Source organism: Puntigrus tetrazona, chromosome 21 (genome assembly GCF_018831695.1).
Source record: "Puntigrus tetrazona isolate hp1 chromosome 21, ASM1883169v1, whole genome shotgun sequence".
NCBI classification, from domain to species: Eukaryota; Metazoa; Chordata; class Actinopteri; order Cypriniformes; family Cyprinidae; genus Puntigrus; species Puntigrus tetrazona.
In genome coordinates, this window is record NC_056719.1 from 190,339 (window position 1) to 216,250 (window position 25,912).

Consider the following 25,912-nt stretch of genomic DNA (forward strand, 5'->3'; position numbering starts at 1 on the left):
TAACTTTCCGCTCGTCCTCTGGGATGCTCTTTAATTTCTCAGTCTGACATGCAGAAACACAAAACTGGTTCACATGCATCAATTCCCATCACTGCAATCTAATCAAGCGATAAGATCCTCACCACTTCTGTCTGATCTTCATCCGAGGAGTGATGGACGTTCACCCACTCGCCATCTTCATCATCCTCACTCATGCTGGCGCTCTCCCAGCCATCTTTGAGGAAGAGGAAATTGGTCAGAGAGGTTTCTGACTGGCATTACTTTAGGAAAAAGTTCACATACCTTCATCTTTCTCATCATCTACTTTCTCCTCCACTTCCAGCACCTCAGCCCCAGGGATGTAGTCTTTGGCCTCAAGTTCTCCATAGTTATGGATTTTGGCCTCCTTGGAGGATTCTGTGGGCTTGCCCTGATAACACAAATGCAAAAATGTTACTCAACCAAACAAAACCATTCAATACAACACAATTTAAAAACATGTTTTCTATTTGATGTATTAAACATTGAAATGTATTCCTGTGTTTCGAAGCACTGTTTTCAGCATCATTACTCTGTGTCACATGATCCGTCAGATCATTTTAATAAGCTAACTGCTGCGAGACAAACATCTCTTAATGATCAATTAACTTAATATTTTGGGCTTCTCACCCTGTCTTTTTTGTGTAGCATCTTTGGATTGAGATCTCTGAAGAGTTGGATTAGACCTCTGGCAGACATCACAACATCTGGAAAATAAAGACAGACAAGAAAAATATTTTATTTGCGTCATACTTAATGAAGAGGCAGTGACAATTAATGGTACCAAAGGGCATACTTTTATCTTTGTGAGATTTGTACTGTGCAAGATCTTGAAGGAGATCTTCTGACATTGAGAGAGGACAGCGGGCGACCACTTCTCTTATAGCGTTGATTCTGTGATATGAGGAGGAACAAGAATCAGTTCTAATGACCTACAGTAATTTTTACAGTTCATTTTATTTGAGATTTCTACAACGCCTACCCAACTGTCATGGCCTCTCCTGAATTTCTGTCTGTAACAAAGTTATTGGCGATGGTCGTGATGACTGGCTCAATGATCTGTAGATGCAACAGTAATTAATTCATCATTATTTAAACTTCATTGGAATTATTATTCAATTTTGGGTTCAGTAAGATCTTAATGTCTTTTTTTAATCTTAAATGTCTCTTATGCTGACCAATGTTGCATTTATTTGATCAAAAAACAGATATGTAAAATATTCTTACAAAGTAAATTTTTTTTTCAAGATTCTTGATGAATGCATAGCTCAAAATAAAGATTTTTTTTAGAATAATAAGTAAGGTAATGAGAAATGCAACACGATCAATTCTTACTTCAGGAGGAACCAACTGGTGTGAGGCCTGGGCGGTACACAACAGAATTTTGGTGACCTCTGCGGGAGATAAAAATAATAATATTAACATGAAAAGATCATAAACAGCCTCTGAAGACATGAGTATTAGAAAAGACGCATTCAAGGACACTAAAGTGAATTGCACCGTATTTGAGTAAGAGCTCTATAAACAGTGTTTACCTCTCTGGTGAGGCTGAAGGAACCGCTGGACAAATGGATAGAAATTGAAGAGGAAAAGCTATGAAGACAGAAAGAAAATAGGTTAGATAACATAACTGAGAAAATAGTACATTCTAAAATGTGCAAGTAGAATTAAATTAAAACGTTCACTTATAAATTACCTCATGAATTCCCACAAGTCTAGAGATGAGCTCCATCATCATGATCTTCACCTCAAAACGCTCGTTTGAACTTTCCAGCTGCTTCAGGAGCTTCTCTGCAAAGTCTGAATAACTCTGATGTTAATTACAAAATAAATGCTTTTATAGAAAGCGACGGTTGATTGATCAACCCTGGTGGGTCTGAACCTGCAGCCTTTTAAGTACCAGATATCTGTGAGTATTTTATATATTTTCTGTTTCAGTGCGAAACGGTGGCCTTACCTTGTGGATCATGGATCAAGTGGATGGCAGAGAAATTAAAAACTTCCACTTTTTTCTTCTTTTTATGTTTCTGAGAAAACAACAAAGTTTGTACATTAGAGTCAGTACATTAAATCCTGTACCTTAATAAAAAAAAAAGTTAACTATAAATGACACTAAAATATTTTGACACTGAATTCAACCTTGAGAACTTTCATGGCCTTCTCCATTTTCTTCTTGTTTTTGGAAGATTTCTTTCCAGTGGAATATCGAACCATTAGATCTCTGACTGTCGGCCCATCATCCTGCGAAAGAAAAAAAAAAAAAAAAACATTTAAAGATTATTTGCCGAATAGAAAGTTAAAAAGATTAGCATTTATTTAAGACAGAAGCATTGCTGCAACATTATGCAGGTATGTACTGTTAAATGCTGGTGAATAAAAGTATTTGTTTCTTAAAAAATTAAATGAAATATACCTCAGACTCCGAATCACTGTCTTTCTTTTCATCCTCATCCTTTCCCAGGAAGAACTTCAATCCAGCGACAAGGATCTGAGAGAAGATTAGATTTAAAATTTGTTATTTGAGTTCCCTAGCTTTCCTAAAAAGCAGCCTAGGGTATAAAGTCATAATGTAGTGAATAATTCGTAAATAAATTGTCAATAACTAACGCAAGCAGACACTTATGTTTAAATGCCGCGATTCGTATTTATTACAAAAAAAATAAAAATCTTACCTTTGCGACTTTGGAGAAACACGCTGTGGTGATGACGTTCACAGTTTTGGCATCGTTCCTGATTAGTTAATATGAGAATTATGAGCGTAAATCATACTTAACAGCATCACATTGCTTTACGAAGACGCATCCGTTGAAGGACTCACCAGATGTTCCTTTTGTAAAGCTCAACCATCACGTCCAGAGAGATCTTGGCAGCCACGGGGTTGGAATCCCTCAGCATCGTGTACATGAAGTTCTGTAAGGTCTGAGCACAGAAGCAAACACACACGAAACTTCTCAAGAACCCATCAGTGAACATTTCAGCCCAAAATCCACAATTCAAAAAGTAAAAATTATAAGAGCCACAGGTCTTCAATTATAAGACTCGGTGGAAAATGCACAAGTACTTACCGTGTTCATTTTGTTGTTTTTGTGCTTGGCATTGATATTTTTGATGTCGGTCACAATATGGGTATATAACGTCTGAGGAGAGAGGGGACATTTCCTCATCAGCAATCGTTGCAATAATTCACATTTTGAAAAGAGAAGCGCACGGCATGATTCACAGACCTTCCGCAAAAGTTTGTCATGACAGCGCAGAAGCTCAAAGAACAGCCCCAGAAGACTGGTGGGACTGATCAGATCTTTGTTCCTCAAGAGAATGAGAGCTTTGCAAAATGTCTGTAAGAGATTTTTAAAAACAACACAGTTCAAAACAACCCCTACCCCGAAAGACAGATCTTAATTACCTTACAACCGATGCACATACGCATAATTTAGGATATGTCAGCGAAACCATAAATTATATTATTCGCACCATTCTGAGATCTGGCTCCAGCAGAGTATGATGGTTTAGGAGCAGATCAGTCAGCTGCTGCGGGAAATCTGACAGCTCCTCTAAGTAGCAGTGTCCAACCTGAAGACGAACATTACATTTAGCTGATAGAAACAGAACTCTAAACCACACGTATACATGGTTGAAGAGAAAGCACCTCCGTACCTGAGCCAGAAACATGACCAGCTCTGCCAGGTCTTTGTTGGATTTGTCAGGCTGATGTTTAAAGATCTCCACATTTGACTGATAGTGGCGATACTGTTGCAAAAACTGGAACAAAAACATATCATTTAGATTCATTTTGAACGACGTTTAAGCATTTATTACGTAGAATAAATGTATTTACTTTAGAGTAATACAAGTCGAAAATCAATAGCAGATTGCTGTATATGAACTACAGAACGAATAATAATAAAATAGTTACTTCTCGCTGTTTGAATAGTCCAATTAATGAATACTAGCGAAATTAAAAAGGATGCGTCTCCATTGGATATTATGGTAGGTTTAATAAATAAACGAACCGCTTAACGTTGAGTAATGTCATTTTAATGAATCGATTTATTAGCGACCAGTGATGCGTTTTACAAAAGCAGTTATGCTCGTAAGTTCCGTCATTAGCAATAAAGTTCAATAGAACTAACTAGCGATGCGTTTAGGAAAGCACCCCATGCTAGACTAATTTAGTAGCAAGTTATTTACCTCCTCCGTGTAGGACTTTGGATCCCTCTTAATCAAATTTTGCAACTGTGGGAGGTTCGTTGGTAATTTGTTATTGTGACGCCCCGACATTTTTACTTATTTTATACTGAGCGTAAAAAAACAACGTTTAGTGATTTGATTAACTCAGCACCAGCGTGGCTCACGAGGAGGTCGCCATGTTGCCAGTAAAGTACGGAGAACCAGAAAGGACATTCCGCAAATTTCAGAGGCTTCGTTCACTCGCGGCAGCTGCTTTGCAAAGCTTCGAAACCTTGCGAATCGTTTGTTTTGAATCGGTGCATTTACAGACTTTTGACCAGCAGGCGTCACCAGCGCGTGGAGTTTCGAGCGCTGCGAATCAGTGAATCATTGGGTGAATAATTCTATTCGAAGATCCGAAACGTTTCGTTTATCATTTAGAAAAGCCGTTTTCAGCGGCCCCTGTGGACATTGGAGGTACTGCATGAGGACTATTTTACATTCAGCATATTTTTAGGTCTTTTTTTTTTGTTAAACGCCTGAAAGATTTATGTGACACTGGACCACAAAACCATTCATAAGTCGCACGTTTATATTTCTAGCAAAAGCCAAAAATACATTGTATGGGTTGTATTGTATGGTTTTTTTTATGCCAATGAAGATATAAATTTCCTACCATAAATATATATATATATATATATATATATATATATATATATATATATATATATATATATATATATATATATATATATACACTTAATTTTGGATAATTAATATGCATTGTAAAGGACTTTATTTGGACTTTTTTAATGATTTTTTTGCTCTGTCAGATTTCAGATTTTTATCTGATCATATCCTAACATAATATTCTAATATATGTGTGTGTGTGTGTGTGTGTGTGTGTGTGTGTGTGTGTGTGTGTATATATATATATATAACTACATTCACTGGCATGTCATTTTTTTTCCACAGTAACAGAAACGTCAAAAACACAATGATTAAAGAAAACCATAAAGGCATTATATTCTTTTATTTACAAATTGCAAATTGTCCAGTATGTAACAGCTTTAAAACATATCAACAGATTTCATATGATAAATATCACACTAAATATAACACTTTCAATTTCTTCGATTACCACTGGCACTCAGTGATTTCTAAAAGATTTACAAAGCAAATACTGTCTCGTATTCTGTCAAGGCAACATTTCCAGCATCGTTTTATTAAAAATGCACAAGAATTATTTTTTTTTACCACAAAAAAATATGAATGTTTCTTATTTATCTGATCCATAATCTTTAAGGAACCTATAAAAAACTTTTTTTTTTAACCAAAAAACGATAAATTATAAAATAGATGTTTTTAAAGAAGTAGCAGCCAATGGTCAAGAATGTAAGCGATAAGAAAACACGAAATTCTGTAAGGATTGTACACGTCACTGACCTCCGAAACATTTTAAGACAAATTTGTTCTGGCGAGGTCAAAACCCCAACAGGAAAATGAAGAAACTGCTTCTGAAGCGTTCAGGTATTTTTTTTTTGTTTCAGCTGATCTCTCGAGCCGGTCAGGAGAACAGAAAGGCAGTGGAGTCCACGGTTTATCCTGAGAGTTTCTCTTCCGCCTGCAGACATCTGAGCACATACAAGATGACCTGGTAGCAGAAAATGTATTGTTCCTTCAAAGGAAAAACACACAATGTTACACACAGAAGGTAGCAGCATTAATCTTCATTTAAAGGCATCAGTCGTTATGAAGCCGTTACCTCTGTTTGCACCATCCCCTGCCTCTGGAGTCTCATGGTACGGACCACGTCTGATATGTCAAACTAAAGAGAGGAAAAAGTGGACGACAAATGATTAAAATGAATAACGCCTTAAAAACATGACGACAACAAAAAAAAGTTATCTGTAAAGTCTTCGTTATATATGTTCTCAAGTAATATATGAACTCTTCATATATAATTTTTACATTTTGTTTATTATTAGATTATTGTACTATAAGCATTTTTACCCATTTCATGAACCTTTGACTTAACTTTATTATTATTTATACCATTTATTATATAATTTATTTAGGTATTATGAGGTGTTGCCATAAACAAACAAAAACTTGTACACTTTAGCCAGACAAAATGGTGATCATTAAAAAAATGATTCATTTTCAAAAATAATTTATATCACTTATTTTACCAGTTTTTTAGTGAAGTGTCTTGTTAATTCATCCAATTTATTCTATCATTTATTTAGAAAAGTTATTTTAAATTATTGCAAGAATACTTTTGTCAGTTTATTGTAATGAATATACGTGTGTGTGTGTGTCTATATATATTTATTTATTTTTCTTGAAAATGTTTCTAAATAAAACATTTAAAAAGTACAAACCATTACAAATATAAACTTCCATTGTTCAAAGGATAAGCTTACATCTGCGTCTTTGCTGATGAGGCCAAGAACCACGTCTATGCAGATGAGCGTTCCTGATCGGCCAATCCCTGCACTGCAGTGGGTGACGATGGGTCCTGATTGGTGGATGTGTCTCATGTAGGAAATGAACGTGAGGAGCTGTTCTGGTTGAGTCGGGGTTCCATGATCAGGCCAGCCTGTGTAGTTCAGATGAGTGACTCTCTGGATCTCATTAGTCTGCGAGACACAGATATACGTGCTCATTTATGCACTGAAACATAAGTGTATTGATAAACATACAGACAGATACACTGACCTGGATGTCTTTGACCTCTATGAGGCGTATGACGAAGTTGTCCAGGTGCTGATCTTTGACCAGTGTGATCTGCAGATGGTCATCCACCATCTCGGGCGAGCGGGGCGTGTCGGGCCAGTACCTCTGACACTTCACCTTCCCCCCCTCCACTTCCTGTGTCATCATGGCGATCACGTTAGATTTCTGCTCCCAAACCATCTGCCAGAAGTCCCCCAGCGTGGTGGGTAGTGGCCCCTGGCACGCGATATACAGGAAGTTCTCGTCTTTCACAGGCATCTTGATGAAGTTGGCGTTGATGTAGCCACCATCCTTCCCCAGCATGACCCGGGTTGTGTCGACTGAACCAAGACAGAATTAAGAGTCAAGTCACCTTCATTACTGTAGCGCTGCATAGAATACAGATTGAGTCGAGACAGTTTCACACAGAGATGAACAGGAAAATCATTTATGGAAATTATTAGATAGCTCACATGGAACGATGTTCTTGTATCGGTTTTTCTTCTTGTTTTCTTTGGTCTGACCAATCAGACATTCATCCAAGGGCCTCAAATTCTGCAGGTTCTTTGAAAGAAAACATTATGCACATTAAAATACATTTTTATATCCATAAAAGGCTACCTTTCTGCCAAAAATTAAAAAAAGAAAGGAAAGGAAAGAAAAAGAAAGAAAAGACATAAGAAAATAGGTTAAAAAGGTCAGGAATATAATTACATAGGATGAATTTAATTAAAAAAAATATTGAATTTATTTGATAAAAAAAATTATAGTGTGAAATATTGCAATAATTAAAAAAAACCAAGGGCCGCAATTTCTGCAGGTTCTTTGAAAGAAAACATTATGCACATTAAAATAAACCTTTCTGCCTTTTGAGAAAAAAAACAACAACAACATCTTTCTATTTTAATATTTAAAATGTAATTTATTCCTATGATGCAAAGCTAAATTTTCAGCATCATTACTCTAGTCATTGGTGTCACATGATCTTCTAATATGCTGATATGCTGCACAAGAAACATTTTAATGTATTATGATTTTTTCCCCCAGTATTCTTTGATGCATAGAAAGTCCAAAAGAAAAACAATCTTTTGTAACATTATTTTGTAACTTAGTAGTAAAGTATTAAACTTCTACACGCAAGTAATTTGTGGGGGGGTTATCATTTTTTTTGACTGAAGAAGATGTTCTAAGATAAAACAAATAGATTTTATTGCTAAATATATAGCACAGCAAAACCTTTTCTGTACCTCAAACTCTTGCAGAGGAACTTTCTGTTCCAGCAGGCCTCTCATCATACGGACTATAGTGTTGAGGTTAGAGGAAGTATAATGACCGTCAGGAACCACTTTAACCAACGGCAGAGACGTCAACTCTTCCTCCGTGACGATGGGGCCATCTGAGAAAATAAATAAGAAGAATGAGATCTGGGCTTTACAACCCATTCGTAACCGAGCACAATACGAAAACAGCAGACTGACCTTCGGTAAATTTAGAGTTGAAGTCCTCTATCGGCAGCTCATCACTTCCCCACGTGAACTCGTCCTCATCCAGCTGACCTGAAGATGACTGCAGGGCACTGACAACAACAAACCCTTGATGAGTTTTATTGACCCGAATATGAGATTTTTTTCTTCTTGGAAATACATTTGAATTAAAGCGGTCATCTCTTATTCAGGGTCTAGACTTTAACATGTCTATAATACTCCCAGTACGCATAAAACGAGTGTGTCACGACACAGGCTGTGTGTGTGTTGTAAAGATCACGAGGGAAAACAGACTGAGTCGAGACTGATGGGATCGGATTTCCTCTCTGATTTTAAAACGTAAGAAAGTATCCAGGTTTGACTGCAATGAGATTTCACTTTCACTGCTAACAAAGGTTTAGCAGGCTGCTATAAGATGGATAGAATAGATGATATATAATTACGATGTTATTTTTATGGTATATCGCAAAGCGTATATTTTTAAACGTCATTGTTGGTACATTTGACCAGTTTTTAACCACACTTTCAAAACAAAAATTCAAACAGAAAAATAAATTAGTAATGAATAGTATAATGACTACAGTTTAATTGCTATAGTATAATTAATAATTAATAAAAATAAAGAAGTGATAAAGAAAAATAATGCTAATTGTAAAAAAAAAAATAATAATCTAATCTGGAAAAAGGGGGGTCAATACGGGGGTCAATGATTATATTCGGGTCAATACGGTAAATACAAATAGCCTGGATTCATTCATGTTAATAAATAGAAAGTATTTTGGGTGGTTTATGTCTCAAGTTGCTTCATAAAAGCTGGTATTTGAAATCTAAAATACTTGAGTGGTATGAAAGCTGCAGAACCGTTTTCCCCTCACCTGTCGTTCAGAGCAACGTCAACATTTTCTTCCTTCCACTCAGCCTTCCGAGACGTCTGAAGACAGAAGAACATGGTATGTAGTTCAGACAAACAGATGCGTTGTTTTACGAGTCAATACAATCACCTCAAAGTCCATTTTTATCATCGGATCGGATCTTATGAGCTGTTTGTCTGCTGCAAAACTGCACGTATTCAAATTTTGATTACAGATGGCTGGTACCTCTGGGGAGTCTTCCGGCAGAGATGAGCCGTCACAGTCTGTGTCCTCTGATAGGTCACCACTTCCTTCTGTTCCTTTCCCTTTCTCTAGAGAGCCAGTGTCATAGTCTAAAACACACACACACACACACACAGTCATGATCATGTAAATACTCCACTCTCACATCTGCAGGTGACATTCTGATGAGAAATCTGCCAGAATAATGCGTCATGTGGGGTTATTATAGGTAACTAAAACAGTATACCATTAAAACTAGTACTATGAGGTAACTACAAGAGTTAAGGTTGTTATATAATAAGTACATAATATATACAAATGGAAAAGAACTGTAAAATAAAGTGTGGTTGCACTTTAAGGTGTCTTTGTTACAGCGTGATTATTCATTTAAGTGTACTTACTACATGGTTAGGGTTACTTACATGTAATTATGCATAATTTAGAGATGTTGTAATAGTAAGCACATGTAACGTGTAACAATGACACCAAAAAAATAAAGGAGTTAAAAATATTTTTATGAAATAGCTAACTGTACTTGACGTATATGAAATGTGTAAAATGTGCATTCAAATAAAAATATTGACTAAATTAAAATATATTTAATACAATTTTAATTAATTAATAAATACATTTAAATCAATTAAGAATAAAATCATATTATAGTTTATTAACATGTTTTAAATGCAATGCATCAAAACATTACAATTCATCATATTGATAATAATAAAAATGAGAAATATTAATGAATAATAGAATTAATTAAACATGTAAACAAAAACTAAAATCAATCTGGTCATGTTATCTTTACTGTACCTATTGGAGGGAGGAGAGGTGGGTTGGTCTTGCTTTGCTCTGATGGCGTTTGGATTTTAGTCTTCACACCGCTGTCCTCACTTACATCTGAAACAGAAAACAGACTTTTTGTAAGATTGTATGATACTTTTTATATTACTACTCTTATGCAAACAAAAATAATTATATTAAAAAAATCTATTTATATTTAAATATTAAAGAACTATTTTGTTAAATAATATAAAAACAAATATATAAAATGAATAATTTAACACTGAAAATAATTTAAATAATATTTGAATTTAAAATATACATACATTCTGTAGACTAGTAGATTTAGTAGAAGTAAATAAATAAATAAATAAATAAATAAATATATATATATATATATATATATATATATATATATATATATATATATATATATATATATATATATATATATGAATATAGCATGATATTGTTGGCATGTAGGTACCGTTGTTACCATTCACACCGTTGGATTTGAGAGGCAGAAAGCCCAGGTACGTGTTGGGCATTTGGTCAGGTGGACGGGAGACGATGAGGTGCACCAAGCCTTTAGCCTTACGGATAGTGGTGACCGCTTTAGAGTGAGACACGCCGATCATCAGATCCTCATTCACCTGCACATAAACACACCCAGAGAATTAGCTGTCGTAACTATCAAACAACATACTGCGTTTTTCCAAAACCGCTAGTTACATACCTTCAGTAAACGATCGCCGACTTGCAATGTGCCAGCGGTGTCCGCGGTGCCTCCGGGTGTGATGGACTTCACAAAAATACCCCTCTCTCCGCCAATCACAGAAAAGCCCAAGCCTCCTGCAGGCGGCTTCTCCAACTGCAGCTTCACAATCTGTTCCTGTAAACACAATAGACCAGAAACGAGCCAAATAAAGAGCGCATAACGTGAGCGAAAAGATAAACTGGTATTGAAATCCCGTGAACAATTACAGCGGTAGAAGCCTCGCTCAACGCGTGCCGCCTGCTGCCGTGTTTCCTAAAAATCGACTCCGATTCCTCTCACCTGTTCCTCTTTTAACTAACAGACTGGAGAAATCTGACCTGTCTGTGTGACCTGCCTCAGTTTAAATTTCAGTTTTGTTTCCCGTCTCACACGCCACAGAACAGCGGCACCCATACTATAATATCGAGCCTGAGAAGTTTCTGTTTCTGAAATCGGTGTATTTAGTGATAAAATATTTAGCCAGAGCAGCACCGATCAATATTAGGTAATAGTTTACCAGAAGTTCGACAGGTCCTTACCTCAGCGGGACAGATACCGGAGAGGGCCTCCAATTCATTACGATCGTTGCTATGGAGATAACCTATGATACAAAGAGAGAGAAATGAGGCCACTGTGTATATTACTCAGCTTACAGCCAGAAGAGAGCTAACCAGAGCATCAGAAACAACTGATACCCTTAATTAAAGCAATAAACACTGGATCACATCTTACTGTGATTTCACCACAGTTAATGGGGTGACATTAGCTGAAATTATAATATAATAACAGCTAGTTAGAATTCAATATGCAAATATGTGCTAGTAAGCAAACTAATCAGAATTAGGCATGCAGATATTATTAGAAATTTTCACTGATGGTTACATTATACCAAGGTTACGTCAGTGTTACGTCAGTTCATAATGTCTTCGACAACTCGAAATGTATTGCCTTTTATTTTAGTTTTGACAATTTGCAATTATGACTTTGTTTAATACTTTTATTCAGCAAGGATGCATTCAATTGACCAAAAGCGGCATTAAATGCATTTATGATTTCCATTTCAAATCCATTTAAAGAATCCTGAACGAAAACCTCGGTTTCCACAACTGTGTTTCTAAAGAATCTCTCAGATCTCTATCAAATCATGTGACACTGAAGAGTTACTGGATAACTGATGCAGGAAATTTTACAACAATCAAACAGAATACAGTTATCCTAAAAATACATAATATTTCGCAATAATACAGTTTTGATTGCATAATAAGCACAGCCTTGGTTGTGTGATTTTTGTCAAAAATGACAAAATCCTCCTGACCCCAAACTACAGAACACCGATTTGATTCATGTATTTATTTTTAAAGTGCGGTTACTACTAGTTTATACACTTACCGTTCATGCTCTGTGAGACTTTAGGACTGACGTTATTGTTTAATAATGAGATCTGCTCCTCACCCGGAAAAACAGGCTTCCCATCCCTGCGGAAATAGAGTTAGACCGTGGCACCCGTCCAGAAGTGTCACGCATATCACATAACAACAGCCGTCAAAAGTATCTTTCCAACAGTTGAAAGTAATATAGATCTGGTGAAGGTGAAGCGAGTAACTCACCTGGTGGCTTTGAGACTGAGATTTCTCAGTGACAGCTGCAGGAGTCTGCGGCTCTCGCTCAAGGTCAGGTCCTGCGTCGGAGCGCCGTTGATGTAATGTATGATATCCAAATGTCTCAGGCTGCCTTCCGCAGAAGCTACGGATCCTGGGATGATGTCCTTTACGTACAGCACGCCCAACCCACTGTCGCTTCCTCCGTCGAGAACAAGCCCTGCAAGAGACGCCCAGAAAACAAACACTTAACTAACCCTAACACCACCTTCTGTTTTTCTTTCTTTTGCTTTTTAGCGAGCGGGCTGAAACCTGACACCCTTATCTGGCGTGTCGTCTAACCCCATGAGCTCATTTTTCCAGTGAAACGCAGGTGGGCTTTGTTTATTCTGATGGATATCTGTGTTTTCGCGTGACCCGGTAAAGCCCCGTTGACCTCTGACAGTCAGATACTACTAATCCACCACACAAATGGGTCGAACGCTGCAGATTCAACTCACCCAGCGGGATTCTGGGTATTTCTGAGAAGACCGAAGGCATTGAGTGGTAAAGAGGATCAGTTACTATATACGCCGCTGTTTCCATTACCTAAGGACTCGTCGTGGCACTGAAACGTGATGTCGGGGAGGAGATGGGCTTCTATTGGTGGTTTGGGAGGTTCGAGGACGCGGCCGACCACCAGGTCCACGACTTTGGGGGCGGCACGAACCAGGTTGACCACCTCGGTGTGATTCATGCCAGACACGTCTGTGTTATTCACCTATAAACAGAGAAAGATGAGTCGTTTTGCAGATTTTAGGCCATGTTATATGACAGTTTATGATAAAGGCCTACAAAACTATACCTTAAGAAACATATCAACAAGAAAATGGACGGACAAAAATATTGATAATTTTCGTTTTACCATTTAAACATTTTATTATTTGAAATAAAATCAACGTTAACTGAAAAAGTAAAAATAAGAACAAAATGTTTTTAATTAAATACTGAAATATTAAGTTAAACTATTTTATTTATTTATTTAAAAATAAATAAATTAACACTTTAGTAAGAACACATTTAATTGATCAAAAGTGCAAGCAAAGAGATTTTTTATACCTATAACTAGAAAACAGTTTGTAATATTTCAAAATATTACAGTTTTTACTGAATTTTGGAGAAAATAAATGCAGTATTGAAATGCATTTCAAAAAACTAAAATCCTACCAATCTAAATTTTTAACTGGTAGTGGAAAATTTAAATTAAAAAAATAAAAATAAAATAAATAAAAATTAGATTGTCCACAAAAAAATGATTTTGAGTATTACTTTAACTAGCTACATCAAGTTTTTAATAGAAAAGTAGCAGGAAAGATACACTTATCAGTGATGCTTTACCATTATCATGCGATCCCCTGGATGTAGCCGGCCATCTCCTTTAGCAGGGTCCTGGATAATGTCATGGATGTAGCAATTATTGTCGTTCCCTTTGGTGAGAGTGAAACCTAAACTTCCTTTATCAGACTTCACCAGAGAAACCTTCAGCTCCACTTCCTAAAACGACAAACATTCCTGTCTTTATCTTAGCAGAGAAGATCTTCAAGACAGGCAACATATTCCACTACAAATTGTCATAGGAAAATAATCTGGATAAATAACAGAATTTAGTCGAGCTAACGTTCACTCACAGGGATGAACTCTTCCTCCTGGCCGTGATCTGGCAGACAGAGGTTAAGTGGGTTTGGCAGCGGCGGAGGAAGAGGATCTGGACTGGGGCTCAGGATCCCAATCTCAGGCAGGGCTGGAGAAGATGACATACAGACTGCAGGGCTGTCCAAATCACTGCAGGACACAGACAGGAAATGGAACATAATTAATAAACATGCACTCTGTGACATATTAGGAAAAATGTGAGGTTCTCCATAAAAAGCTCTCCAGTAAAAGAAGCAAATAAACTTTATTACATTGCATTTTTTAGATTTAATTAAATAAAATTAAAATTTTTTGTAATTCAATTTGTTTTTCATTATTTAAAATTAAAATAATTATTAAATGCTTAAATTAAATAAAAAAAAATAATTAAAAATAATTAAAAAAACGAAAGATAAAAACCTAAAACGTATAAACATGGAAAAACAAGTAAAATCAATTAATAAAATGTAAAATAAACAATGATTAAAAAAGAAATAAATCATTTTAATAAAATATGCTTTGTGTGATTAATACCTACTGAAACAAAAAAAACAAATAAATGAAACAACAAAAGTAAAATAAAACAAAAAAAAAGATTAAAATTTTAAAAGAAAATGAAATGCTCCATGAGATGGTCAATAAAGATAAAACATGAAAAATTGATGTTAAATCAATAATAAAATTATTAAGAACGTTAAAAATACAAAATGATTAATAAAAATTGTAATTTTAACAAATAAAGAGGAAAAAAAATCTACTAAAAAAGAAAAGCAAAAGAAAAAATGCTTTAAGATCAACACTGAAATGAAAAAAAAAAAAAAAAACATGGAAATGCTGCAAATAGTTTTATATAATATTTGTATAATAAATTAATACAACACATTGACCCCTTTTCTGTCATTTTATTATTATAATTTCTGCTATGGAAAAATAAGCTTCAGTCAAATAAAGCCACGTCATTTTTTCTGCAAATCTATCACACTGCATTCAGCAGCGCAAACAACTGCTGCTGGCTGTCATGTTGTGTGACACAGTCACATGATACAGACTGAGCAAAACACTCCCACAGGACTGAATTAGTGCCGTCACACCTAAACTCTGTAACCTGGGCCCAATTACATTAAACAACCACGTCTGCTTATGCAAGAACAGTGTTTACTTAGAAAGAGCTGACAAAGCAAAGTTATTAAAGGCTCTCACATGCAAACAGATTAACAATAAATGCTTAAAGAATACATTTCTGACCTTCTGCTGACATCTGGTCTAGACATAGACTGTTTAGGTGAGTAATAAGCCGATCGTATGGTGTCGTCCATATCCGTCTCGTATGGGAGTCTTGCCATGGGGGTCTGGTACACACTTGAGTCCCAGGCTTGGCTGGCCTGCTCCAGGTTGGAAGGACTGAAGGCCTCCTCCAGCTCGTCGTTGTCTGTGCTGTCGCTGTAACTGTCCCTGCGACTGGGCGACTTCACCATCAGCCTCTCCAGAGCCTCTTCCACAGGACCCACTGCCCGAGGGCGCTCCGTCTGAGGCGGGGAGCTTGTCTTGGCATCGGGCTGGGGCTTGGGACGGGGCTCCTTTCGTGGAGACGGTATGGGTGTCTGGGGATAGATCATTTTAGAATTTATTATAAAGATGTGAAATAATGCAAAATGGGCAGTGCTAATGTACAAAGGTGGACCATTAGAAAAAAAATTAATCAGAAATTAATACTGAAATTAAAATACAACCACAACTAAATATTAATTAAAAAATATTACATATATAAATAAAAATATTTAAAATAATAAAATGCAATAACTCCATTAAACAAATTAACAAAAAAAGAATAACACCCAAAATAGATCTTTAAACTCAAAATGAAGTTAATAATTAATACTCAAAGCTAAATAAAATAAAATACTCAAAATTCTTAAAATTAAATACAACGATAACCCTAAACTCAAATTACAATTAATAAATAAAACACTAAATAAACAAACAAATAAGTTACATGAAATAAAAAGAAACAAACAATAAGTCTCGAAATAAAAAGATATATAAACCAATATTAATAAAATACAATAATACAATGCATTATATATATATATATATACAATTTAATACAAAATAAAATAATCAAAATAAGACTCAAAATACAAAAAAAAAAAACAACACACACACAAAAAAAAGACCCACAATAAATTGGACTCAATAATAAAAAAAAAGGACTCAAAATAATCTGTATCCTGGAATGGAATATGTGTATCTATGATTTTTAATTGTTTTTCTCCTGATGTTCTTGAGTGTGATGCACGCGTGTGTGTGAATGTAGATCACAAACTCAAAGTCTTACTTTAATGGCAGAGTCCATCTCAGGCAAGACCCCAGGAGCCGGTCTACACAAGTGAAGGGTCACCTCCTGTCCTGTGCCCCTCAGAGCAGAGATCACCTCCTGACAGCACACCAACGAACAATTGGTGCATTTTAATAATGTTATTTACATATTTAGTTTTGTTTTTTAGAATGTAGTAAATAAAGGGTTAACACACGTGTTGTGACAGTCCTTTGAGTGGCGTCTGATTGACACGTAAAATGACGTCGCCCACTTCGATTCGGCCACTCTCAGCCGCTGGCTGCCCTGGAAACAGCTTCTTGACCCGGACCATGCTGGAGCCCACGGGCTCTCCGGGAACGTTCTCCTCGCGGCTGAAACTGAAGCCCAGACCAGACGTGTTCTTCAGCAAACCCACATCAAATGTGTTATCTAAAGGGGGTAAACAAGAAAGAGCACACCGATTTACTCTTCCAAAGTCCAATACGTTTAACCTCCAGCACATTTTCACGTTCATCAACGAGTGTGTCGATTCCACCTCACACCTGGAGTAATGAAGCTGTATTCCGCTTTCTTCGGAGGTGGAGGCGGCGGCTCCTCTACCACTGCGTTCTGAGGTTCTGAAGTGCCTTGTGGAGTCAGAGGGGCATGGATGCTGTCTTTTGGGGGCTGACCTTTCTCCATTAACAGATGCACCACCTAGACAGCGGGAATTATTTTAGTTTTCAGAGATGCACAGTCCTCCAGGGGGCGCAGTGCAGTTCTTACCTGTCCAGTGTCTCTCAGCATCTCTACAGCCTGTTTGTGTGTCGCTCCTTCAAGACTCTTCCCGTTCACAGCCACCACACGATCACCTGTACGGCAAAATCAACTGTCAGGCTTGCAGAATTGTAATTCTATAATTGGGAATCTGTTGATTGTTTTTTATTTTGGTTATATAATCGTTATATTATTTATATATTAGAGTATAATATATTAATATCTAGCCACTGTCCAACAATATATATTTAATATATATATATATATATATATATATATATATATATATATATATATATATATATATATATATATATATATATATATATATATATATATATATATATATATATATATTATATATATATATATATATATATAATTATGTATATATTTATATATTAATTTATATTATATATTAAACTATAAACCATTTACTTTCCATAAAAATATACATGCATGTGCATTTTTACATACATATACATAGTACACACGCATAGATATAAACAAAATACTTTTTTAGATGTCATTAATCATGATTAGTCATTTGACAGCACCTACTTAGGTATGTGGGATATTAATTTAACAATTTGTAAAATAAATGATATATTATAGAAAATTCACAAAAAGTGAAAACCTCAAAACAAGAACTTAATCATCATATTATAGTTATTTATTTATTTATGCATTATGCTATTATTTTGTAAAAGTATGTTCTTATATATATATATTTTATACACACACACACATTTATATACACACATATACATTCATATATATATATATATATATATATATATATATATATATATATATATATATATATATATATATATATATACACACACACACATATATAATTTTTTTTTAATCGGACAATTTATTTTTCGAAATATCCATTTAAAAATGTAGAAATTTTTTCATTTTTAAAACATGCATAAATTACATTCAGTACAACAATGACACAAACAATGATACTCAAAAACTATACATATACTGTTTTTTTTTTTTTTTACCTTTCTTTATCCTCCCATCCAGCTCTGCTGCTCCTTTGGGAATGACACCTTTGACATATATCCCTCCATGCCTCACTGTTGTGTTTGATCCACCCTGACACAGACAAACATGTTAACATCATGGGAAATAATGTGCTCTGTGTTTTGAGCCTATGCGTGTATTAAGAAATCAATTGGACATGCTCATTATATCATTACTAGATTATGAGATTAGTGATCCGTTTTTAAATCATTTTGACTGAACTAGATTTTACCTAGCGACACCCATCCTTACAACGAAAAAGCAAACCACTTGATTTCTTGAGTGAAATGATTACTGCATTTCATTGCATTTTTCTGAAATACTGAATTTGCAAAAAGTCTTCATATCACCTCACCAACATGCTTATAAATCTCAAAAAATGATCACTGTAAAAATCACACGGCAGACGAGGCGAATGCAAATCCATGCAGGCATTAGTGCTTCTCTGTTATGAACACAAAACAACTGTAAATGTGGCGTGTTGTCTTGTCCGTTTCTGCATTTTGCTCTACCTACTGTGTTTGGGTTTTACCGTTAGTGAGGGAGCCAATTCAAATGCCTGTAAAAATCTGCATGCAAAGAGCCAAATCTACTTTCCCAAAACTGAAGCCAAGCGAGGAGCTTCAGAGAGTAGCGAGGGCTATGGGCACAAAAACAACAACACACACACACGCACACAAAAGTCAGTCAAAGAGAAACAAAGGAGAAAAAAAGAGAGCGGAAACCTTTCCGAACAGTACCGTGACACTAATGCCCAGACTGCTGTCTATTTTGGACAGCTCAACGTCAAATAGATCTCCAGGCTGGAGGCTATTGACTTCTGGGCTACTAGCACTTAAAGTCTCCGTGACGGTGTTGGGAGAAACCCCCTGCGAACAGAGAAGAGCTGGGTAAATACAAGGCCGTGCACAGCCGTACACATGCAAGGGTCAAGGGGTCAGAGGTTAATGGAGTTGACATGCAAAACTGCATTGCATTTACTTTCAGAAATGCAACTGGATAGAAAGGAACAGAGGGACGGTCACAAGCAGTTATCCGACACATTTGTGTGACTCTGAAGTGTATGTACTGATATCAGCTTTTAAAGAGAAGGGCTAAGAAATGTGGAACTGAGAAATAAATAATTCAATACGAGATACGCCATGTACTAACCAGGAGTTTTTCCATCTATACAGACTTTATGACAATTAATGCCAAAACATTTGTTGAGTTTGGGGTCAGTGTGATTTTTATTTTATTTTCATTTTTAATGCATTTTATTTTATTTTAATTAAAAAAAAAGGCTTTTGAGTTTTTTATTTATTTAAGAATCCTGAAAAAATTATTCAGGATTATAGCAGCATTGATGATAATAATGATAATAGTTTCTTGAGAAGCGAATATAGCCTAGTAGAATGATTTCTGAATTATCACGTGACACTGAAGAATGGAGTAATGTTGCTGAAAGTTCAGCTGTGCATCGCAGGAATTACATTTTAAACGATATAAAAAAAATAAAAAAAAAGATTATTTTTAATTGTAATAATATTTTCTCAATGTTACCATTTTGCTGCCAAAATAAATTTTTTATCAAATAAATGATGCCTTATTCAGCATAATAAACCTCTTTCATTAAAATCTTACTGACTCCAAACTTGGCCTAAGTACCTCTTAGATAACACTAAGTCTATGAAGCATTTAAAGAGGGAAACTCCTTAAAAAAACACCTCTCCTCAAAAATCAGCACAATTTACGGTTTCTGCAAGACAAAAGTTGCAGGAGTTGGCATCCCTAACTCAATAAAACATGGCTTTCCTTGGCAAGTGCTACTAAACACATTGATTTCAACTCACACCTGGTTAGAGCACAGTGTAAATGTGAAATGTGTTTAAAAAAAAAAAAAAAAAATTCTAAATTATGTTCTGCATTTCATGCCATGTGAGGAACTCCAACGAGGAATGGAATGAGCGAGGGAGAACTGTCCTATTATTTCAACAAAAAGCAATTTAATATTTTCTGAGAAGTTTAAAAAGCACACATCTCAAAGTTCCAACAGATGTTGACTAGAAACTCGAGCTGAGAGTCAAAGTTCATTTAAATCACTACTGAGACTGATTCTACCTTTTTAGTCTTATGTTTCTCTTGGGTACTTGAGTATGTGTCTTCATCCATGTCTGAATCCCCTCTGTCTGAGTATTCCAGCTCTTTAGGAACGTCTGGCACTTTGGATTTTCTGGTTTTAGGGGGTAAAGCTGGTGGTGTAGCTTCAACTGAGGGTTTACTGTCAGGAGCGAGCGACTGCACAGGTGCCGGACCCTCGGTGGGAACGCTGCGATGGAATCCATTAAGACTTGCTTGCAGGAGGCCGGAGCTTTCTGTCCTGGAGTCCTGAGAGCTGATGCTCCCCTGTCGAATGGACAGAGGCGGAGATGTTTTGTTGGAAGCGGCAGGAGGAGGGCTGGGAGAGTGTGTGTGATCTTCAGAGGAAGAGTCCACATCTACTTCCTGATTTTGTGTGGCTGATTTGTAGTGATGGATTCCTGAAGGTGAGTCTAAGAGAGGCAAAAAATGGCTTGTTTGAAGTATTGGCATCACGAAAAACACAGATTTCTCCAAAAAAAGTCTATTCGGGTGAAGTCTTGTGTATTCTTAAAAAATAACCACATGCAAACTCAAATTTTTATTTCCATTACCTGGAAACAGTCTCTCTCTAGGCTGAGAGACCACCAGCGTGACATCATCGGGGGCGTTCTGAAGAATCTCCACCACAGTGTCATGTGACATGCTCTCCAGGCTGACGTCGTTCACACTCAAAAGCCTGTCACCTTCAGGAAGTACAAAAATGTGGAGTTAGCAACCTTGGAAATATTGTACATATTCTTCATCATTTTTTCTGTTTATTTTTTAACTTGACGCACTAAAATAATAAGAAAAATTATACACATTATACAAGAACATTATACATGCATGAAAAGAATAAAATAAGAATAAAATAACCCCTAAAGTTTAAAACTGGAAAAAAGTTTTCTGTTTTAATATTCATTTTATAATTTTTTTATTTAATTAGAACATTCTATATATATATATATGTGTGTGTGTGTGTGTGTGTGTGTGTGTGTGTGCGTGCCTGTGTGTGTGTGTAATAAAAAACTATAACAGCATCTCAATTATACTAAAACTGTTCTGGAATTATTCAAAGTGTTATAGATATTTAATGTTTTACAAACAATAATTATTGAAAAAAATATTTCAGCTTTTTTCTTTTTTTTTGTTTTAATTTAATCAAGCAAATACATATATTAAAACGGATAATCATAATTCAAACAGCTACATAAAAATTAAAACTAAAGGGTGAAATCACCACTCCTCTCCAATTTCATACCTGGTTTCAGAAAGCCGTTGATATCTGCTGGTCCTCCAGGTGTGATGGAGCTGATGATGGTGCCCAGGTCCTGGCGGCCAGAACTCTCTCCACCTACCACCTGAAAGCCTGAGCGCAACACAAACCACACACTTCACTCTCCTTTATCTTGCTACAAAAAGACAAATGTTCAAAGAGTCAACGTTGTTATACTGAAACTGTCATTTGTGCATATGCTCAGTGTATTTCTCTTATCAGTGATAGCATCATAATCAGGCTGAATAATGATAAAGTTAAAAGTTATTTCAGTACAGGTCACATCTGAGGTGGATGTAAACAGCACATTCTCTCTCCAGAAGTGGGATTCATTAATCACAGTGTGTGAGCTGTGAGGACTGCCAGACCTCTGCACTACATCACACTGTGCTTTATTCCTGTCAGAGTCGTGCGTGTGTGTGTGTGTGTGCGTGTGTGCATTCTGATAATCCAGCCGCTTAACAGGATTTTTGTGTCAGTGCAATTCTATTCTGACTGGACATGCGAACCCCTGTGCTGCAGAGGGTCTTGTTACTCACCCAGGCCATACTTTACGTCTTTCTTTAGATTTACGGCCTGTATCTCTCGCTCTGGGGAGGGTAAGGCATGAACTTTCTTCTTCAAGGAGTCTGTGGGTGGGAAATACCAAAGGGGAAGAGGTCTGGGTTTTAAAAACAGAGCGTTTATTCATACAAACGCAGACTGAGGACTTTCAGAAGGTCAGTCCACCACCAACACAATTAAAACTTTTTTTTAATTAAAAATTTAAATTTTCAAAATGAACAACAACAACAAAAAACAAGCATCACAAAATAATAATAAAAAAAAAAACAATAAAAATCTTTACAGACCACAGTGAGCATTGCAATTATCTTTCATTTACTTTTAGAGGGGTCATGTAGTATGCCATTTTTGTACTACTTTTAATTACATATTTTTTATGGAGCTTAGCTTTAGAAGTTAAAATAAAATAAAGTATCTGTAATGCATGAAGCAGATTTAATTAAGTAGGCTAAATCGAAGTAGATTTAATTTATAAATAAATAAATATGCACATTATTAGATTTAATAAAAAAATTAATTAGCAAGTCAATAAATAAAATAAGTATGAATAAATAAAGTGGGATGATGATAGAATTATGTTTTTTTTCAGCTTTTGTTTTTCAATGTTTATACTGTTTTTAATATATTTGTTAAAAAATGCTTTTTAGTTTCAGTACTTTTTTTTACTATTTTGTATTACTATTGATATTCAGACTTTATATACAAAACATTTCAATTTGTTTGCATAAAAAAAACTGTACTTAATAATGATGATGATAATAATAATAATAATAATAATAATAATAGCAAGAACAACAAGTTAAATGTCGCATTTTGAATTTATCAAATAAAAAAAAGTTAGGAAATATATACATCTTTAATGTAACTGGTTGAAGAACTGGCAAGATCTAGGGAAACCAGGCTAATGCTTGCTCTGTGTATCAAACACATGCACAGCCCTCCATAAGCTGGGCTAATCTTTCATAACTAGTGTCTTGGTGCTAAGGGACGGCATTATGTTTGGCCAAGCTCTGATGTGCTATACTAACAGCCGTGGCCCGAAGCTCATTCCCGAGGATGAGGGAGATTAGCCCACAACACACTATATCAGAGCTGCTAAAAAACACACAGCTCAGTGAAGCGGAATGCGTCTGAGCCAGAGACAGACGCCAATGAAGCTTGAGCCAAGCGTGCGTTTGAAAAGATGCTCTCCATGCCATGTAAAACACCAGAGAAGTCATAGCAATCCGGAGCATGTTGGATTTGGCATGTTCCTATCAGACTTTGGGTTCCTGAGCTCTGATTAAGCGGAGGTCTACGTTACTGCGAGGTAAACTACTGTTATTGACATTAAAACCAGGCCTGTTTTGCTTCACGTAAAAGTTCACTGCAATTTTAGCAGATGTTTGTGTTCTAGGGCCAGACCAGGACATGACATTTCCTACCAACGTTTAGGACTTGACCGTTGAAAAGAAACAGAAACACAGAGCTGTGCTGTGCAACGCAAAGCTAAATGATTCTTCAGCGTACCAGTGATTCCTATGGAGGAGGCAGGAGTAGAGGGCACTCCAGAGCTGTGCATGCTCACACCTGGAGATCAGAGAAGAAGAAAAAAGTCACTAGACAGACACAACTACATAAAAAAAAAAACATCCAAAATATAGATTTTTGTTTTGCTTGTTTGTATGTTTATCATCATGCATGTACGTATGTGTATGTATAAACAGTTAAAACTGAAAACAATATTTGACAATATTACTTTCAATGCATTTTTGTTTAAACAACGCCACCTAGTGAGTATTATGACATTCTTTCGGTTTTTGCTTTTTTACACATGAATTAACTGTAGCTAAAAATCCCAGTTGTATTGTTTATTATTACTATAACAAAGTTGTGTATTTATTGATGATTGATGTCTAAATTTGTCAATTTAAAAGCAACGATAAATGATTTCATCAAGGCTATAGAAACACAAAACAGTGTTTTCATTTTACATAACATATTTTTAAGTGCATTTCGACCAGGAATTGAACGACCCATGGTGTTACATGCCAAAAGAAGAGACTGAAAAGTAAAAGAATTGAGTGTGTGTCACCCGAAAAAGAAAAATCATTGCTTTGCATTTATGTACATGCACAAAAAACCATGCATGAAGGAAATAAAAAGGGTCAATTTAACCCGAAACCAATTCTTTTGCATGGTAAAAATCACAGCCTGTCAGCATAATATCATCCACATCCACTGAAAACCAGCATCAGCCAAACACCGACAGCGGCTATTAAATTCTATAAAAGGCTTCTATTATTCTCTGACATATAGAAATGCAGTGATGCATGTACAAGCCCATAAATTCAGACTGTAATCTCTTTATGGCATCTCTCTGCATGCGGAGGAAGATGTTGAGAGGATTTGGGCTGCTGCTCTCTCTGATCTGACAGCGGCTGATGGGATGAAATGGAGAGGTAAAATGAAAAGATGGGTGAGGGAACAGAGGGAGAGAGCTGTTAAAAAGATAAAACGAAAGAGGCAGACAGCGACCGACTCCGCAGAGAGTCGCGCAGACGGATTCCGCCCACTATCCTGACAGACTATCAGAAGAGAAAGACTACAAAGTAAGGAAGTTAGAGAACGTTCAAAAGCAGAAAGGCACGTTCTTTGAGGGTGATGAGCCATGTGCGAGTGGAGATAAGAAAGAAACAGCCGGTGGTGTCTCGCTCTCCTCACCTACGACATACGCCTGTCCCGCGTCCTCACAGGAGGAAGAGTCTGACTCTTTCTTCAAGCTTTTGGGGCTCCAGTGGGGACTGTCATCGACCGTGCTGCTGAACACGCTGATGAAGCAGGGGGGAAAAAAAGAAAACGATCATGAAAACCAGTGTAGATGCTATTGCTTCAAGCAGCAGAGAGGAATAAATGCATTCGCCGATCAATCCGGGACACACTCTGCAACACCAGAATTATACACTCAATTCATAAAAACGTGCTTGATCACAATCTGCTAAATCAAGACCTCACCCATTGAGCGTGCACTACACCTAAAACGTCACAATTATCTTCGCAGGAACATAAAAATGTTTGCCGACGTCTGCAAACACAGTTTCAGGACTGTCACTCTCGCACGCACAGCGGCTGTCGGTCTCCCACGAGAGCTGATTAATGCTGCTGGCCCCAGGCAGCTCAGTGCCAAGCGACAGAGCAACAGAGAAATGCAGAACAGGAGAGTGCGACGGGCGTAAAGACATTAGAACACAAACCGCAAACGAGCGTGAAACTGAGATGGGTGTAAAAAAAATGAAAGTAGCAGAGAAGGAGAGCGAGACGAGTATAAAGACGTAAGACAGAAGACTCAATGTCACTGTTTTGAAGAAATAAACCTAACTGCTGCAGATTAGGAGAGTGAGACAGACGCTGAAACGAGTGCTGATTGGATGCAGAGATACAAAAGAGACACTAAAAGTTAGTTACCATCTACTTTTACGAAACAAATATGAGTGTGTATAAAGATTTTAATCTAATCAGGAGAAGACAATGGATATAAAGATACTGATAGCACAGCAGAGCAGGAGTGAGGCGAGTGTAAAGACAAAAGAGA

At 36.3% G+C, this 25,912-nt stretch overlaps 2 protein-coding genes across 8 annotated transcripts in view; both read right to left on the bottom strand.

Annotated features, from left to right (window-relative positions):
• sdad1 (SDA1 domain containing 1) overlaps positions 1-4,411 on the bottom strand; it is a 5,301-nt gene extending 890 nt beyond the window's left edge. The window contains exons 1-19 of the mRNA XM_043222164.1: positions 4,207-4,411; positions 3,673-3,777; positions 3,490-3,588; positions 3,243-3,353; positions 3,084-3,155; positions 2,837-2,937; positions 2,691-2,748; positions 2,432-2,506; positions 2,158-2,259; positions 1,976-2,045; positions 1,715-1,818; positions 1,554-1,611; positions 1,354-1,412; positions 1,001-1,077; positions 815-912; positions 649-725; positions 283-409; positions 123-214; positions 1-43 (exon numbers count right to left, since the gene is read on the bottom strand). The exon at positions 1-43 is cut by the window's left edge and continues 145 nt beyond it. Coding sequence (XP_043078099.1) covers positions 1-43; positions 123-214; positions 283-409; positions 649-725; positions 815-912; positions 1,001-1,077; positions 1,354-1,412; positions 1,554-1,611; positions 1,715-1,818; positions 1,976-2,045; positions 2,158-2,259; positions 2,432-2,506; positions 2,691-2,748; positions 2,837-2,937; positions 3,084-3,155; positions 3,243-3,353; positions 3,490-3,588; positions 3,673-3,777; positions 4,207-4,296 — 1,618 coding nt within the window. The 5' untranslated portion in view covers positions 4,297-4,411. The remainder of the gene's footprint in view (positions 44-122; positions 215-282; positions 410-648; positions 726-814; positions 913-1,000; positions 1,078-1,353; positions 1,413-1,553; positions 1,612-1,714; positions 1,819-1,975; positions 2,046-2,157; positions 2,260-2,431; positions 2,507-2,690; positions 2,749-2,836; positions 2,938-3,083; positions 3,156-3,242; positions 3,354-3,489; positions 3,589-3,672; positions 3,778-4,206) is intronic.
• Positions 4,412-5,186: 775 nt separating this feature from the next.
• Positions 5,187-25,912, bottom strand: part of ptpn13 (protein tyrosine phosphatase non-receptor type 13) — a 62,402-nt gene continuing 41,676 nt past the window's right edge. For 2 of the 7 annotated variants that reach the window (XM_043221162.1, XM_043221161.1), the window contains 31 exons: positions 25,045-25,151; positions 23,851-23,910; positions 22,317-22,406; positions 21,763-21,870; positions 21,074-21,205; positions 20,502-20,932; positions 19,127-19,270; positions 18,380-18,473; positions 17,373-17,458; positions 17,150-17,303; positions 16,822-17,036; positions 16,626-16,724; positions 15,536-15,891; positions 14,287-14,440; positions 13,997-14,152; positions 13,208-13,379; positions 12,629-12,839; positions 12,411-12,496; positions 11,561-11,622; positions 11,001-11,156; positions 10,752-10,917; positions 10,295-10,381; positions 9,485-9,591; positions 9,263-9,318; positions 8,382-8,479; positions 8,151-8,299; positions 7,377-7,467; positions 6,907-7,244; positions 6,612-6,827; positions 5,951-6,013; positions 5,187-5,863 (listed from right to left, as the gene is read on the bottom strand). In XM_043221162.1, the coding sequence (XP_043077097.1) occupies positions 5,786-5,863; positions 5,951-6,013; positions 6,612-6,827; positions 6,907-7,244; positions 7,377-7,467; positions 8,151-8,299; positions 8,382-8,479; positions 9,263-9,318; positions 9,485-9,591; positions 10,295-10,381; positions 10,752-10,917; positions 11,001-11,156; positions 11,561-11,622; positions 12,411-12,496; positions 12,629-12,839; positions 13,208-13,379; positions 13,997-14,152; positions 14,287-14,440; positions 15,536-15,891; positions 16,626-16,724; positions 16,822-17,036; positions 17,150-17,303; positions 17,373-17,458; positions 18,380-18,473; positions 19,127-19,270; positions 20,502-20,932; positions 21,074-21,205; positions 21,763-21,870; positions 22,317-22,406; positions 23,851-23,910; positions 25,045-25,151 (4,522 nt within the window). In that variant the 3' untranslated portion in view covers positions 5,187-5,785. The other 5 variants (XM_043221165.1, XM_043221163.1, XM_043221164.1 and 2 more) reach the window with 5 other exon arrangements.